The sequence below is a fragment of the Siniperca chuatsi genome, linkage group LG5, assembly GCF_020085105.1.
Source record: "Siniperca chuatsi isolate FFG_IHB_CAS linkage group LG5, ASM2008510v1, whole genome shotgun sequence".
In the NCBI taxonomy this organism is placed as follows: Eukaryota; Metazoa; Chordata; class Actinopteri; order Centrarchiformes; family Sinipercidae; genus Siniperca; species Siniperca chuatsi.
The window spans coordinates 17,032,719-17,048,773 of record NC_058046.1 but is presented as its reverse complement, the minus strand read 5'-3'; the positions used below and the strand labels follow the sequence as shown (position 1 = coordinate 17,048,773).

Below are 16,055 nucleotides of genomic sequence, written 5' to 3'. Positions count from 1 at the left end.
CTGAATAAAAAAAATCCTAAGAATAAATAAATGAGAAGAGTCTAATCTTTAGTCCTTTCAATGACATGGCTTCATGCCAGATACAGGCCCCTAATTTGGCAGCTTAAACAATACTGTTTAAATCTCTGCTTAAACCTCTGTATCTCCTCGTAATACATGTCAATTTGGTTCCAGTGGAAATAAAAATGTTCATAGTTGAAAAAGGGACACTTTCAAAAATGTATTTAAAAGTTGTATTCTTTATTTCAAACTGCTTTGTTGAAAAAGGTACATGGTGATAAGATACAAATATACCCTCACCTTCTTTCATGCGCAAGTGTGTACAAATGCACAAGCGTGACAGACATTTTTAAATTTTGCTTTTCCAACCATACATCACCATATTACCACATGTAATCTGCAGTAAGTACTATGTGTGTACCATGTGCCCAGGGTTAGAAAAAGTATAAAGGGATAATATAACCAAAACCAAAACACAAAAAAATCTATTTATTTTTGTAACTGATTCCTAAAAAGGGTGCAAACTATTGTGATTTTTTTGTTGGTTTTGATTCTTTATTATTTATTCAGATATTTAGATCCAGTTGCTACAGCATAACTATCAATGAGTGATCATCAGTATTACTCAGGTCTTTAAAAGAATAGAGTGCTAGTGGAAATGTACCATTTACAGTTCATTACCTCAGTAAGGAATGTCTCAGCAGTCAGCAGATTTCAGCCCATGCATTTGTTAGTTGTACTTGTGACTACTGTAATATTTCTTATCTATCTTAGGGAATTGCTACAACTGTTAGACAATCAGGATTATATTTTAGTAAAAGGATGTGTTCAGGGCAAAAGGGGATGTACTGTACTTATTCTACATTCACTATCTGGCTGAAATCTTGCTGTTTTGTATGTGCCTGATATAAGTTGAAAACTGCACTTAAAAAAACATCTACAAGTGACAGAATCTATATTTTTTCTTTAAAAAGAACATTATGCTCATGTAAAAGAAAATATAGTGACAAACATCATTAAAAAGGTAAAAAAACATTTTGTTAAAATAAACAAACATACTGTATGAGGTTACAGTAGTAAAATGTCTTTCAAATTGTAATTGGGAATTGATCTAATGGGAGCTATAAATGCAGAATAGGTCACAGTCCATCATTTACATTCATTTTCTTGTTAAACAGTAAATTTGAACTCCTCATTTCCACAGTTTAAGAGGTGAAAAAAGAGCTTCAACTCTGATTAGAGAGGGATCTAATTGAATATTTACTGCAATATGTATATATGCATAGCTCAGCAGTGGTATCCAAGGTATGTTCATGATTCTGTAATTTAGTGATGTAACACTTGATAAATGCATAAAAGATCACATTGTTTTGTTATTTAGATAAAGCAGCAAATATCATCTGCACATGAACATAAAAGCTTTAAATCTTTAACTTCACTCATCGAATCATTCTGTGGAGGACAAACCAAAACTTAGATGATGTTTCACAACCATCAAGTTCTTGTCTCTGTCACATCACTCATACATTTAACACTGTTGCCTTTTCACCAACAGTCTGTGTAAAATGAATGAATGCGCAATTAGAGAAAAACTAAATTTAATGGCTACAAAATATTTTGTCATTCATTGCATTTGGATGTAATAGACAGTATTTGTTTTTTTCAGAGTTAAAAAGGGTTATCACAGTTTCAAAAGGTATTGAGCTCATGCTAGTTAAGATCCAAAGCTTTTGTGCTTGATTTTATTGGTTGTGGTTGTTGCTGCTCTTTGGTGGTTGGGGATTCCCTACTCCTATCTACCCATTCACTGCACAGCCTTGTAGCAGTAGACACCGTAAGACTTTTGATCTTTTTCTGGGAATCCAAGAGAGCGCACTGCAGCTTCTGTGGGGCTGCAGTTCTTGCGAGGCCTAGAGATGGGGTAGCGGACACTTCCATCAGCCAACCAGCCAGCATCGCAGCGATCGTAGCCCTCGAGCTTCCATGCGGCATACATGTGGCCCACCTTGGCGATCTCTGCACCATCGTCTGAGCATGCCTGCACAGCCTCGTCAAAGGTCAGCCTATCGGGTTGGACCAGCCAATAGAAATGTCCTGACAGCAGAGAAAGCAAACAGGCGGTCAGGAGAGGAACTATATTTTACAATAGAATTATTTAAGCAGCTGTGAGTTTATTTCCTGTTTTTCATATATTGGTCTACCAAACAAGGCCATACATAGCAAATGTTGAACAAAACCATGAATTTCAATGTGTTCCCTGGTACACTCCCACCATAAGAATAATGAATAAGAAAAATAATGAATCAATGAATCGAAAACTCACCATTGAGAGCAGAAGCATAGCAGAACACATCATAGCGTTTCTTTTTGTCAAGGCGACCATAGTTTCTGAGGCCAGGCCCATTGTTGGAGCCACCACAAGGCGCTCTGGGTTTGGTGATGGGATACTGCACTGTGCCGTCATTCAGCCAGCCAGCATTACACCAGTCCAGGCCACCCTTCCAAGCCTCAAACAACTGATCAAAGGTGGCGACCACAGCATTCTGGTCCACACAGGCCTGCACAGCATCATGGAAGTTCAGGTTGTAGCGGCCCACACGGGGATTGTATGGGAACACAACACCTGAGTGAAGCAGAAAAGATTAAATGAACGTGATAATATGTTGACCTATCCATCTATGTTTAGTTTTATGTTAGTGACTGTAGGCCTGTTAGTCTCTCAGTTCTAGCAGCTTGCAAAATGTTGGCAGTTTGCTAACTCAATAATTTTGTGCTTGTCTACCCTTCTGCATGGAAGAAAAGTTAACCTCATGCAAGCTAGGTGTTACGTTCTGCTGCATTAAAGATCAAAGCCAGGTACTCTAAACTGCTTTAACTGCATGGATACAACAAGAAGTAAAATAATAATTAAAAAGTGAATCTACACATCAGTATAATCCAATTCAAGAGAAATATGTACATGATTCTGCATACTTAATTGAAGAAATGCTCTGATAGTTTACTCATCATGGTTCCTTCCTTATACCAAGTTTTACCTCAATGCATTATCAGCTGATAATGATTACTAAAAGATTTTGCAAATTTTAACAGCTATGTCAAAGTAGCACAAGGATATTCAGTTCACACTCATTTTGCCTAAAATTCCATGTGCACGTACAGCCTCCACCCATATTGATCCTTCACACATGTGAAAAACTATCAACAAAAGGTGGGTGGGAGCTGTCCTTTGGTGCAGAAGAGCTCTAACATACTGCAATGATTTAGTGTGTCACCATGTAAGGTTTCAGGAATCAATGCATAAATATGTAAATAACCCTAACTCGCATGAAAAGCAGTTTCTCTTTGTATGGCGCATTTTATAAGGAAGACAATTTACTAACTATAAAATCTGATGAGTCAGTCAGATGTATGAAGATATGGACCGGAAAAGATGGAAAATGTGTTTCTGTTTACTTATGTTGAACCGTTTTCAAATGTAATCATGACTCAATCATTACAATGGTTTGGATAAATCAGCACCAACTGTCTGTTCTTTTGTTTTTCTTTTTCCACAAGAAAAGGAAATGTGGATGTTTTCAATAACTAGAAACAAAAACATTGTTGAGGAAGATGATTAATCCTGAGCTATGCATTTTTAACAGGGAAAGGACACATAAAATGACTGGTGAAAGAGCTCCTAATGTCATCACAGCTGGTATATTAACTTATCCTTTGAGGCCCTACCCTAAGCTACATTTCTAAACAGATACAAAAAACAGGATTTACCATCACTGACGCCACCTCGCACTTCCAAGATAATCTCTTGCATGCTGTCTTCCATCCCACTGATGATCTCACAGTGGTATTTTCCCATGTCGTCCATAGCGACGTCAGTTATTAGTATGGAGGCATCTTCATTGTCAAGCTCCTGCAAAAAGACACGGTCCTCGAAGCTTCCATAGGTCTTCTTATGGAATCCCATTGAAAGCAGCACATCCTCATCCAGGGCTTTATCATCTGCCACCTTGGTCCATTTGACTCGCATACCAATGTTACCAAAGGACATGGGGTCCTTGGACAGGAGCCGACAGGGGAGGGTGATGTTGGCACCTAGGTCAGCATAAACCGTAACTGGAAAAGAGGAAAACATGATATAACCTTACTGGGGTTTGGTTGTGATTAGGCTTATGATACCTGGACTTCAACTGGAAAATATTATGTAATGTTTATAAAAATTAAAGGTATATTTTATGCATTGATTCCAAAGATTGCATCCTGACTTTTTTGCTTTGATTTTGTGCTTGGCATGAAATAGAAGCAGCAAAAGTCTGTTTGAGAAAACACCAAAAAAGGAAAAATGCCCGCTTTCCCCAATTCTTCCTTCTTTATTAGTCTTTCTTTTTTGTACATAATTGTTCCACAGCATGTTTTGGCATGTGTGTACTGTTACTGAACTACACGTGCATATACCTATGCTGTTGCAGTTAAAAGCATTCTCTTACATCTTCCTGCTCTTGTCAGTCCTGGCACCTATAAACCCTTGGTTCCTCAGCATTAACCCTCAAAATGAAGTGCTTTTCTTTCATCCACTCCATTTGATTTGTGTAAAATATGTCAGGCCTGCACCAAGTGAATAACAGGAAAAGTAAGCAAAGAGTTAATGATATACAGAATCTAGCTGTCATCTTAATTTTTTCTTTCACACATTTACTCTGTGCATTCCCTTTCTATCCTCCCTGTCTAAACTAGGTCACTCTTTAACTCAAAACGGCACGTCATTTATGTCTCACCATGGGTTCCCACAATCTCCTTGACCTCCATGTTTAGACCTCACAGGGCTTGCTTAGTTAAGAAGACCCTAACCAGCATGTGGTGGCCTTTGCCATACAATAATAAGCACCAGATGGATATATGTACATGACCCCTGACCCCTGACCCCCACAACCACAGGTACAGCCTTGAACAATCAATTTTGTAAGCAGAGTCAAACTCTGCAATGGGCACAGGACTTGTAAGATAATATGTTAATTACATAACTGAGTAAATCAACTGGCTTTTTAGCTTTAAGTGGTCTGCAGACATAATTATTAATCTTATGCAACCAAGTAGTTTTTTGGCTGAATCCAGGTTCAGTGGTACAACATCGTCCCTTGAGTGTTCGTTGCCACGTTTAATATTCACTGAAAAAACCCCTGCTTCTGATTTATTTTCTTCCCACTAACTCAATATGGATGATTTGTGTCTAAACCAGTCTGTCTCTCCTTTCTGACTGAGGATGCCAGCATTTGTGTTGAGGCGCCTCACTTTGAGCAGCAACACCAGAGCCATGACTGGAATACTGTGTCACTGGCTCTTCAACGGGGAAAACGTTTCCCACATGAGCAACACAGGAAATAATTGGAGCCACCGGCTTGCTGCCTTACGCTCTGATCAACCCATAACCTGCCCCCCAACAAACACACACACAGTGTACACACACAGAGGAGTGACACTGGGACGACTTCTAATCAACTCCATGCATAAACTGTCCCAATCCTCCATTCTAACCACACAGTAGACATGTGTCTGGACTTTGTTCAGTAGTGCTCAGATCATTAGTATTAAGCTCTCCACAGAAGGATTTAATTAACAGAAGCACTGCTGACAGACCTAATCTACCCTTCAGTCCAGCCTCGTGCCACTTTTTCTTCCCTTTTTTCATTTCTTTCATTAGACTGCAAACCTTCTCATATGCCAGAGACTACTTCTATTACCCGGCCACCACACCCAGTAGCCTCACTCGCCTCTTGACTGGTCAATAAGATGCAAAGTATTTTACTAGCTAGGAAAAACCCTTTTGCCGCTGTTAATTACTAATGTCTTCGAAAGCTGTGCAGAGTTTTAAAGCAGCCTGGACAGGATTTCTTCTTTGCCTGTTCTGTCAGTGCGAAATGACTCACGGCTTCGCCGTGCCTCATAAATTCTCTGCGTAGGTAGCAGTTGCATAAAGTGTGATTGAAACCTGAGGGATCCAGAATGACTAAACTGCTCATCAAAAGCCCTGGCAAAGGTGAAGATGGTGGTGATGTCAACACTAGCTCACCAGTTGAGATGTCACCCGACATTTATGCCTAGAAATTTCCAAATTTCTAAATCTTACTTAGAAAATTAGATTAGAAAGGACAGAGGGGTTCATTGTACTGTCTTATATAAACACGGTTCTGTCCGGAGATGAAAACCAACCTCTGGATGTGGTTTGTAATCCTGAAATGTGAGACGGAAGGAGGGAATTGATTAAACATCACAGTGCCAACACAATGCTGAGAAAAGTGCTTGGAATGAAGTACTGTATACATAATAAGCTAATACCTTATAGGTCAATAAATGAAAGCATAATAAAGAATTCTGTCTTATAGACATATCATATATTCTATATATCCTTGAAGGTAATGATACCTAAGAGACAGCAGTAGCAGACAGAAAGACAGGCATGTTGAAAGTAAATCCACATGTCCCAAGGGAGAATGTGGCCCTGACCATGTGGGCACACTACTCATAAAGCAACAGCCTGTACTGTGTACTTAGCCTTTCGGGAAGAGAAGGGAGCCTTTCTTTTCTTTGTCACACCTCAAACCACATCCTATTTATATAAGACTCTTTGAGGTCAAAGGTGGTGACAAATTGTCACGTTAACATAAATATGGGTCATCAAATAATCTGATCGGTTTCTATCTGAAATTTATGTTGAGTGCAGCTGGGAATGAAAACACAGCAAAGAAGTAAATGAACACATGTGCATGACAATAAAAAAGCTCTGCAGCTGCAGCCAAGACCTACTGCCATTTTATGAGCACGATTCTCTCTCACTCTGTTAAAGGTTGTATTAGCAAATGATAGGAACCATCTGCTTCTTTGTAACACTGAACTGTAAACAACATTGCAGTGGTCCAAGTCTACTCAGTGACCTATATATTCTGAAACTACAAAAGCCTAATTATGCTGTTATACCCATAAGCATAATTTGCACTTTAAAATATTTAATTGGCTCAAATCCCTCCTCTATGAAAGGATGGAAATCATCAGAGAGCAGTCACTGCATGTTTATATATGTGCACAAAGTGCCACACCCACAGAGCATCTAGACATGAGATGCTGTAAAACATCCCACAGCTTTGTTCTTTTCTGCTGCTGGCCCGCTTGTGTCAATATGGAGAAAGAATTAACAAGCACAGCTGGGACAAACACAGCAGGCCAACTCCTACACACTAATTCCAATAAACTCTTTTCTGCTTTCTGTCATGCAGAACAAGCCCAAAGACAGAGTGTGGGAGTGTATGCCTCATATGGGATCCCTCACACAAATGCAATAGCACCTAAGCATGGCTCCATCAACATCTCATCTCCTAGCCTTAACACATTTTCAATGCAACCCCAAGCCTCAGCCCATTTCCGGCCAAGCTCCTTTTCCCACCCAGCCCTAGCAACTGCGCCAACCCTCAGTAACCTACAACTACAGTAAGCATTTGACTTAATAGACTATTACCTCACAGGGAAAAACAGAGTCATTTGGCTGCTGTTCAGCATGGGGCTCTATACGTTTGGCAGCGGGTCGTTAATCTCTCCTGTTATGGTGCCTGTTACCGTGGCGGATTTCCAAATGCTCCCAGTGCCAGAGTGAGTCAGTAGGTATAAGGACAGGCAACGCCCCGTGAACAGACAGAGAATGCACTGCTCATATGGCTAATAAAAGCTGTACTGTGTGGAACAATGATTGAGCTGGCCTGAGCTGGGCCAATGCTTTTACATATGGTAGACAGTGAGGTCATGTACTGTATAGACATGCACAGACACACACCTGTGACATCACTGGCCAATGGGAGCAATTTCGATGTTTGGATAAAAAAGCATAATCTCCTCCCAGAGCGAAACTATTCTCCCACAGACAAACCATTTCCCCCCGTCTTGAAAGAGAGCTGAGACACGACTAATTTGACATCTACTGAGTCAGCTTGCAGGGCTTCTACTGTAGCTAGCCATTTTTTTTCTTTCACCACAGCAGTAGATCTATTCTGGTATTGCATAGCTTGCGGTTGCAGCAGCCATCTCAGTGTGTCATCCTGTTGGCAAGTGTGGATTTGAATTGTAAAAACCTCATGATGGAGTGCAGGTGCTCTCTGATAAGACGTCTTTCTAGATTTTCATTTTCTGTTCGCCACAGGAAGAAGATAGACAACAGATAAAATGACAGAAAAAATTACAAAAGGTCAAGACTTTACTGTGGGAAATTCGTGACTATTTTTGCACTCTAGTAAGAATTTACATCCAAAAAGGGATACGCACTACTAGCCCAGTTTCAGCTACTGAGGCACCTGTGACCCATTTTAAGGGTACAACCAGTAGTATTAATGGTGTGGTCCTCATTCAGTAGTGCTGGCAGTGAACCACTGTTAATAAGAGGGTGATTTACAGTTTTCACCAGCCAGTCCATGCTGTGTTGGTCTGTATGCAGCAAGTCAATGAGTCAGTGGTGAGTCACACGGTGTCTATGTGTGTGTGTGTTACCCCAGAGATAACTCTGTTACCTATTGCTACAATGACCCTGTTGTTACACAAGCCTGAGTTGTGGTACCACTTTGCTCAGGTCCCTTACACAGCTCATCCTCCTGTTCTTCTTTTTCACCATGCACTGTAACACTGTTGCACATACACACACATGCATTCACAAAATGTGGTAACAGACACACACAATCACCCACACGCTTAAATATCAAAATGTTTTAACATAAATTTAATCTTACCTGTTAGTGTTGAGGGAGTCACCTGACTGTATGCACTGCCAGCCAGGGTCAGAGAGATTATTGTGATGCACAGCAGAGTCGTCATTTTCTCTTTTTTTTCACACAAAGGGCCCTCTTTAATAAAAATATAAATATACAACTTTGAAAAAAAAACTGTTAAAATATTTTAGGAGAGCCAAATGATAGGTTGAACAGTTTTTCTTCTCTTTTAATTTTTATTCATCTAGCTGTCCCCCTCTCTGTCTGTCTGTGCAGCAGCCGCCTGTGGTGCTACTGGAAAGTTTAGGCTCCTCAGAGGTCTAGACAAGTGCCTTTTATTGTAGCCCAGCATGGTTGAGACCACTCCCCCCTCCCTACTGGCTCCCCTTTGTGACATTATTTAAGAAAAACTCCCTCCTCTCCCTTGGGAGACTGAAGGATACAGTAAAACTCCAGACAATTAACCTCCAGATAATTATCCAGAGTAATATGTATATTAGATATTAGTGGAGCTGCAATGATTCCTGTCAGGTATGCAATACAGTAAAAATTACACAACGTAGGTAATATTGAAATTGATCAGATATGCATTTATCCTCATTAGAGGCAGTGAGTGAAACATAATCTTAAAATATTAAAATTCTTTTGCATTAAGTCCATTGTCCATTGACTTGTAGCCGTGGTATGTTTTCACTCTATTAGCGCTGATTAATTTTGGTTTTAAGCCCCATTTCATTATTTCTGTTTTTATGGTCTCTTTATTAGGCTTCAATTACACAAATCAAAATGAATGTTTGTTCAAGTCAGCTAAAACCCACCCTCCTCACAGTTAGACACTTCCACAGTTACTGTAAATTGTGTGAGCATGCTTCTCTCAGTCTCTTCTGATGCTGTAACAGAGCAGAGACAGCAGAGCAGCTCTAGGGAGGCAGGACATAGATTTGCAACCAGCCAGAAGCAGAGGGGACCTGTGTGGTCTCTCCTAAACGTTTTCTCAGATGTCTGGATTGTCATTGAAAGATGGCAAGGCTGGGAGTGGAGCACCACAGTGCAGATGCTTTTCTGGACGACTCCATCAATGGAGTTATTACAGCTGGAATAACCCAAACTGTTTTCTTTCTCTGCCTCTCTCTTTTTGTCCTCTGCTGTGTCTGTCAATCTTTCAAACCCCACAGAGATTACAAGAGAGTATATGGTGGGCCTCTGCTGTATATTCTAAAGTCCCAGCTTGCCCCGGGCACATCCCCTCTGCCCCTACCTCGGATCCTACAATCCCCAGGAGATCTAAACAACTGTTACATAAGGCATTAGGGCCTGTATATGGGGTGAAATTATAAACATACATGGCCCCACTGTGAGGGCACAGAGACTCCTGACACAGATTGGGAGTTTAAACCAGAGCTGCAATCAACTACTGCACCATGGAAGCATCTGTGACATACTCTCAGCATATCAAAGCCAATGTAGTTCCCGATTGTAGCAATTTCACTGTTGACAGCAAGATTGCTGTATAAAAGCGGGCACTTCCTTCCCTCCCAGCAAACAGGCATTTGTGAGAACCTGAAAGTCTGGCAAACATGTGTTTGAAAGAAATGACTTTTGTGTTACAATATTCCCATTCAGCCCTGCCTGACAAAGGAATTCAAAGAATAGGTTGCAGGAGCTTTAGCAGGCGTAAAAGAAATCAATACAATCAACAAAATCAACAGATATTTAAGCCACATTATGAAACTGTAAATATTTGGGTAGTCAACATAATTGCATTTGAAAGAGCTTGGCAGTTCATATGAGAACCACAGTGCTGCCCTGGGTTTGGAGAAACTGTATGGCTTGTATTCATTGTGGGATTTCAGCTCAACATAAAAACTCTGTGTGTTCTCTGCTGATGAAACGCAAGTGATGATATGTTACACAATTGCTGTAATTACCAGCTGCATGAAGGGAAACACATACAGGATAGATAGCTAGATAGATAGATAGAAAGATAGATCAGTTTTTCCTTTCCTCTTTTATAAAGTCAGTCTACCCTTCTTCCATCCGCATGTCCTGCTCATCTACAGGAGCCAAGTAAAAGATCTTTGGCCATGACATGTTCTTCTTGAATAGTGTAATGGACGTAGATTTGTTGTCTGGAAAACTTCATTTCTGATGACTTGTCCAGAAGGAGACCTGGCTATAACCAGGTTTCCATCCAAATGTAGCGCAAATTTTAACTGATTTTCTGAGAAAATCTGCAAAAGAAAATACAAATTTATGCACGTTTCCATCCACTACTGTTATGTGAATATTAGGAGATGGTTCACTGAGATAACTATTAGGTGGTTCTCCTGTCAGTTGCCATCATACCATTGCAGAAGAAGAAGGCACACCTCAAACATATAGTATACTAAAAAGAAAGGCTTTAAAAAACAAATGTGAAATGTTATTTCTAAGACTCCACTATGTCTCTCCTGTATGAGACAACAAAGGGATTAATTTCTGTCCTTAGTGATGAGAAGCTGAAGGGGAGACACCCCAGACAAAAACATACATTTTCCATGCACTGGTCAATTTTGAGATTTTGGTTATTTTGCTTCCATCTTCTTCTTTCAGACTATTGGAAAGAAAGCGCCCAAAATACACATTTAGGTGTTTATTTTACTACACTTTGTCTATTTGTGTCTGTAGATTTCTCCTAAATTCACCAAATGTTAGCGTTAAATAATGCCTAATTTGCATATGTAAAAACTTACAATACAAAAAGTAATGGTCTTAATTTAACTAATCAACTGGGGAAGTTTCATGGTGATATCTATTAGTTAAAATGTTTACCCTATTCACCTGGGGTGTCTCCCCTAACAAAACCAAACTTAAATTTGCATGTGTCACTGTTGCAAAACAAGCAGCACTTGAGATAGTATTGGAATCTTCATTAATACCACTTTTCCGTTATTGGCAATGTGAGCTAGTAACATAAGACATACCACAATGGTAAGCATGTGTGTGTCCATTTTTGCATGTTTCTTAATACTGTATAATCTTATGCATCTGTATATCTGCACATTTGGGAGTGCAGAATGTACTGGCATGTATAGATGTATTGAATGTCTTGAGGCTGAGAGGAGTCCCACCCAGAGACTCCTTCACGTATCTGCTATGTCAGAGCCAAGTCTCAGGGCCATGAGCACATTCACAGCTGGCTCTCTGCAGGCTGAGCTCCCAGCTTTTGGACAGTTGGTATGATTCATGTTCAAATATACCAGCTTTTTTGGTCTCAGCCATTGGAGACATAAAGGCAGGATGGCGTGTAGCATCTGAAAGGTGACCGTCAGTACCTTTGGGGGTCTCTTATATAAACCTTTCCATGCGGCTGGACAGGAAAAGGTCAAAGCTGAACAAGCATGGGTTAACCCATGTTGGCCAGATTCACATTAGCCACCGCCAAACATGTGTTCCTCATTATCTGCACCAGCACAACACGTGATTAGACTTGGAAACATTTCTGAAGCTGACGTGGGGATAATACGCTGTTTGGTAATAAGGCAGCGATGAAACAATGAAGTGAGAAACTGGGGCTTTAAAAGGTCTGGGTGGAATGAGAAAGCAAATGTGTTGAATGGGTACATACGTGACCAGAGCAGCGCTGACGCCACACAACTGGTGTGTCGCAGTATCATCCCCTTCATATCAGATCAGGGAGGAACAAAAAGTGCATATTTCATTTTGTGTTTTGTAATGGATATTCTCTGTTGTCAGAACCTGATTAGAGATGGCTCCACACATGGTGGCCTTCGCTTGGCTTCTCTGGCTGTTCTGTGTGCCATCTGTGTGCAATGACTGAATGGTGGCCAGGGTGACAGCGGCAGCAGCATAGTAGAACTGTGCTTGGGTGTTAGAACATGTCATCCATCTGCTGGCTGTGACATGGAAACACACAAACCACAATGTAGTAGTTAAGAGACCCAAGAGGTTCAAATGACTCTTTACAGCCAAGTGGATCAAAAGATAAAAAACCACTGAAATGTAACTTGACATTTATTTTATTTAACTTGTGATGGATATCTGATGCCTGGCTAGAGCTTTAACATTATTTATTTTTCAGTGTAATGGGAAATTAATGTTTGATTTCTTTTTCTCTTTTGTCTTTGGTGTCCCACCATCGGACAATCAATATCCGGTGGTGGAATGTAATTAAATACATTTACTCTAGTACAGTACTTATACTTTACTTAAGTACGTCCGTTACTCTACTAATACTCCATTACTTTTCAGAAGAAAGATACTCTTTACACCACTGCATTTATCTGACAGCTGGTGTTACTTTGAAGATCAAGATTTTACATGCATAAAACACATGAATATCTTATAAAATGATGCACTGTTACAGATTAAGCTATACAACAATGCACAAAGTAGTTCAAATTAGCTTCACTTTGACCAGCTACATTAAAATGCTGCTTACACAGTAATTACACTTTAGTGTAATCCAGTAATGATAACAGTCTGAAAGGAGTCAGCGATTCTGCTAGGTAATGAGTAGGCCTACGTTTACTTTTGATACTGTAAGTACATTTTGCTGCTAATAATTCTGTCCATCTACATGAGTAAAAATGAATGAATATGGAACTTTTACTTATGATGGAGTATTTATACATTGAAGTAATGAATTATCTTTTATTTAAACTTGCAATAATGAGGGTTTTTTTGGCCACTTAGGGGCAGCGGAAACAAGTTGTGATGATTGACATATCATCACCTTTTATGTAGATGTGGCAAACTTGTTAGCAAGTTAACAGTTCCTTATTGGCACATTTAGCACAGAGCAACAGTATCATTCATTTGGAGTCATGCTTTTAGACAATTCACTCTTTCAGCTCTGTTTTTGGTCTCTACCAACTTTAGCTGCTAAATGCTCCACTAAAGTTCCCCTGCTAGTTGCTAACCAGTAGTAAATAAAAGTAAGAGTAAGACAGGTTGAGGGGGGATGCCATTCCCCTTGTTAGCAAAATGAACAAAATTCACCCCCCTTGTTAACCTGCTCAAAAGCTGCTCTGATCTTTGTCTCATAGTGGCACTTCACAGTGCCGCTTTTAATAATCGCCACAATCTCAGAACATATGAGATGTACTGGTTTTGAACTGCTTGTGGGAGGATTGAACATGTAAGAGTCTGTCCATTCTTGATTAAAAGCTCTGTTTTCGCTATCTACTTTTCTCTTTTTATAGCACGGCATGTGAAATTAATTCTCCGACTCATCTAGTCTCTACTCTCCCTGACTTGACTCTAGGGCTGCTAAACCAGTGCCGTAAAGGCTAGAAAAGCTGCGCCAGTTAAAATAAAAACACTCCATCAAAATTGAATAATTCTTAACAATTTATCGATATTCTCTAATCAAATGTGGAGAATATCGATGTTAAAAATTAACAAATCGCCTACTGTCACCTTCTCTTCCAACCTTGTCCATATCCAATTATTTTTCAGATGGGGCCACACTTGATATTCAACTTGCAAAATATTGAGGATTGTTTTGCACCATAAATAGATAAAGGAAGCCAACTCTGAATCAGTCCTCGCTCTGAACCGATATTCACGTTAAGCCCTTGAAAACTTTTCCAAAGAGTGTTATATGTCTTGAGATTCCACCCAAGTTTCAGTCGTATTGATGTATCACATAAAACCTGTATTAAATATATGAACCCACATTGGATTGCTTTACATCATGAAGAAATTGTTTGAGTATTTATAAACTGCTGTGTCACAAGCACCCATTTGTTTCTGCTTGTCTCTCTGGTTCCTTTTAGTGCTATCTCCATGTGATGGTTTGCCTTCTTGCACTTGGCTGCCAAGCTCTCACCAGGGGGCACATGGATGTATGTAGGCATGTTAGCCACAGCTGCAGAAGACTGTGGGAGAGTCACTGCAGTAACACAACTTGAGCAATCACACCAGTTATGTCAGTTAACAATATGAAATCATGTTGTCAAGGGTGGTTGTTCACCATTGGGTCCTGGATATTGGCAGCGGGATTTTACTGTCAGCAATCATAATTAAGTTTTTGTCAGAGTTGATAAAATAAATTCATTGTATCAATATGGATCACTATGGAAAACACATGTGACACCATTGATGAACATTTCTTACAGTCATTTTTCTTATAACGAGATTTGTGAAGATGCAGATGCTTGTAATGGAAATAATTAGACTTAACTATTCTTAAAACGTCATCTGTTGTAAAAACTTCAAAAGTGAGAGTGTGCAGCAGTGTTGTTGGCACACACTAAAACACACACACACACTATAACTGGAGCAAAATACGCACCAAAAGTACCTTAGTAGGACATGACTCAGAGCAGCATACGTATATCTGAGTCATGCCTCACAAAACAAATGGCCCATGGTCTGAATGCATAGTGAGGTGTAACTGGAAGCTGCAGCTGGATTCATTTTACCAGTGTTTGAGGTGAGCTAATGGAGTCTGGGTAGCCATAACACAGTGAGTAACACATGAAGATTGCCATGCTACAGTCATACAGAGCAAGGCTCTAATATAGACACACAATCTCCATCATTTACTGGAATCAGGAAAGAGGAAAAGATGAGAAAGTCACCATCAAAAGTGTTTACATGAGATTGTCTGTCAGTGTGATATTTGTGTGTTCTACAAGATTTCACTGACAATAGGACATTCAAACAGCTTTTTAAAACTGAAAGTTGTGCTTTTACATTTTTTAAATCTTATTAACTACAAATCATGAACACACGTCAAGTCAATTTTATTTATCTATTTATTATCCCATAATCACAAATTTGCCTCAAAGGGCTTTACAATCTGTACAGCATACCACACACTTTATAACCCTCGAACACTTGTTCCTAACCAGGCCGAAATTTTTTGCACCACCAGTTGTTATTTTCATTTAAATTTTTTCCAGCCATAAGAAGTTTCTTCATAACCACTGTGCATTGCGGGACCATACAGTGTCCATCAAAACCACACTCAAGTCAGCAAACTGACATTTTTCATCATTTTGTCAAAATATGGTTGAATGAGTATTATAGTATGGGACTGGAAATAATTGGTGTTATCTCAAGCAAGTTCAAATATGTTTGAGCAGATTTTCATACTGTACAAATTAATGGAGCTCAATGAGCACAAGGAAAGTCAGAGAAGCAAAATAAAAAAAATCTTATACAGTACACTATGTTTTGAACAAAATGTTAGCAGTAACATGATCTGTGGTAAAATGGGGTGTAAGATGTAAAACCACTGGCATGGGCCTTTAAAGCTACAGTAGGTCTCTTTAAATATTTTGAATGGAAAGCTTTAAATTCTATTGATGG

The 16,055-nt window shown here is 39.6% G+C and overlaps 1 protein-coding gene across 1 annotated transcript; it reads right to left on the bottom strand.

The window, feature by feature from the left end:
• Nucleotides 1-219: 219 nt before the first annotated feature.
• Nucleotides 220-9,055, bottom strand: hapln1a (hyaluronan and proteoglycan link protein 1a). Its single transcript, XM_044195577.1, has 4 exons — nt 8,757-9,055; nt 3,766-4,110; nt 2,324-2,623; nt 220-2,094 (listed from the first exon to the last, which is right to left on the bottom strand). Exons 1-4 carry the CDS (start codon nt 8,839-8,841, stop codon nt 1,805-1,807), a joined length of 1,020 nt encoding a protein of 339 aa, XP_044051512.1. The 5' UTR covers nt 8,842-9,055; the 3' UTR covers nt 220-1,804.
• Nucleotides 9,056-16,055: the final 7,000 nt, after the last annotated feature.